The sequence below is a fragment of the Charadrius vociferus genome, unplaced genomic scaffold, assembly GCF_000708025.1.
Source record: "Charadrius vociferus isolate BGI_N301 unplaced genomic scaffold, ASM70802v2 scaffold218, whole genome shotgun sequence".
NCBI classification, from domain to species: domain Eukaryota; kingdom Metazoa; phylum Chordata; class Aves; order Charadriiformes; family Charadriidae; genus Charadrius; species Charadrius vociferus.
In genome coordinates this window covers 3,107,780-3,109,062 of record NW_009650084.1, presented here as the reverse complement: position 1 = coordinate 3,109,062, position 1,283 = coordinate 3,107,780, and the positions used below count along the sequence as shown (strand labels likewise).

The 1,283-nt window shown below is 35.2% G+C and overlaps 1 protein-coding gene across 1 annotated transcript in view; it reads left to right on the top strand.

Annotated features, from left to right (window-relative positions):
* MYO16 (myosin XVI) overlaps window positions 1-1,283 on the top strand; it is a 322,775-nt gene that overhangs the window by 237,459 nt on the left and 84,033 nt on the right. Inside the window, 1 exon segment of the mRNA XM_009892140.1 lies at window positions 60-265. Within this exon segment, the coding sequence (XP_009890442.1) occupies window positions 60-265 (206 nt within the window).

Below are 1,283 nucleotides of genomic sequence, written 5' to 3'. Positions count from 1 at the left end.
ATGAGCAGTTGTCTTTGCTGCACAATAATGATTGATAATTGATTTTTTTTCCCCCACAGAAATCACTCACAGATATTATTGGGAAGCTGCAGAACTGCACGCCACATTCCGTTCATTGCATAAAGCCTAATAACTCCAAGTTGCCAGATACTTTTGACAATTTTTATGTGTCTGCTCAACTGCAGTATATTGGTGTCCTAGACATGGTCAAAATCATACGACATGGATATCCAATACGTCTCTCTTTCACAGACTTCTTGTCAAGGTAAATTCTTTTAAATTTAATAAAAAAACTTTTCCCTACCTACAGTACAAAGCCTTCTATCGTGTTCTGGTAGTGCTTGCAGTGATGTTTTGCTGATGAGTCTTTTAGACTTTCTTCAGAGAAAAATCATGTCTGCCAGCGAGGGGTGTAGGCTTGTTATTATTTAATTGAAGGAATCATTAACTTTGAGAAATATATTTATAAAGAGCATCATCAAAACCTATTCAATTTAAAAAATATAACTTCACAAAATAGTTATATTTTTATAATTTATGCTATTTACATGATTTTTAAGCTACAAAATATTGCATGCTCTCTCCCGGTAATTAAAAAGCAGAAGGAAAAATAGTCTATTTTTTCTGCTTTATAGGTATAGGTGTCATGGGTTCAGTATGCATATTTCATATGCTAGGATTTGTTACTGCATGGTGATGAGTTATTAATGTTCATATCATTTTTATTATTTTTGTTAGAAATTACGAATTAATGCGAAAAGACAAAAAAAAAATGTCACTGCATCTGGCTGAAGGTGAACTCTCTTCCCAAAAAAAAAAAATCTGGCTGAAGGTGAACTCTCTTCCTCCATCCCCAATCCAGTTTTGGGGTTTTGGCACACTTACATTCTCAAATGCTTCAGCAAAGAAAGAGCACCATCTTGTCCAAGAGATGTTCAGTTATCAGCCCCACGCACTCAATACATGTTCCTCCTTTCATCATGTTCTACTTCTTGATTGATGTATCAAGCAGTCATGATCCAGTCTATGTACTATTTTACTTCTGAAAAACAGCATGGGAATATCAGCTGTTTACACAAATCTAAACTTTGTTGCCTTTTTTGGAAAAACTTGTGGATGTGAAATTACTGCTTGGACAGGATCATATTCTCTCTAGAAATTCTGTAAATATTCAAAAAGTGCAGGAGAATAGCAGTTTATAATCCCACACGTTTCAAAAGTAAGCCATCTCTGTCCTACCACAGTATTCATCCTGCAGCATGAATCCAGCAGTGCAGACTGGT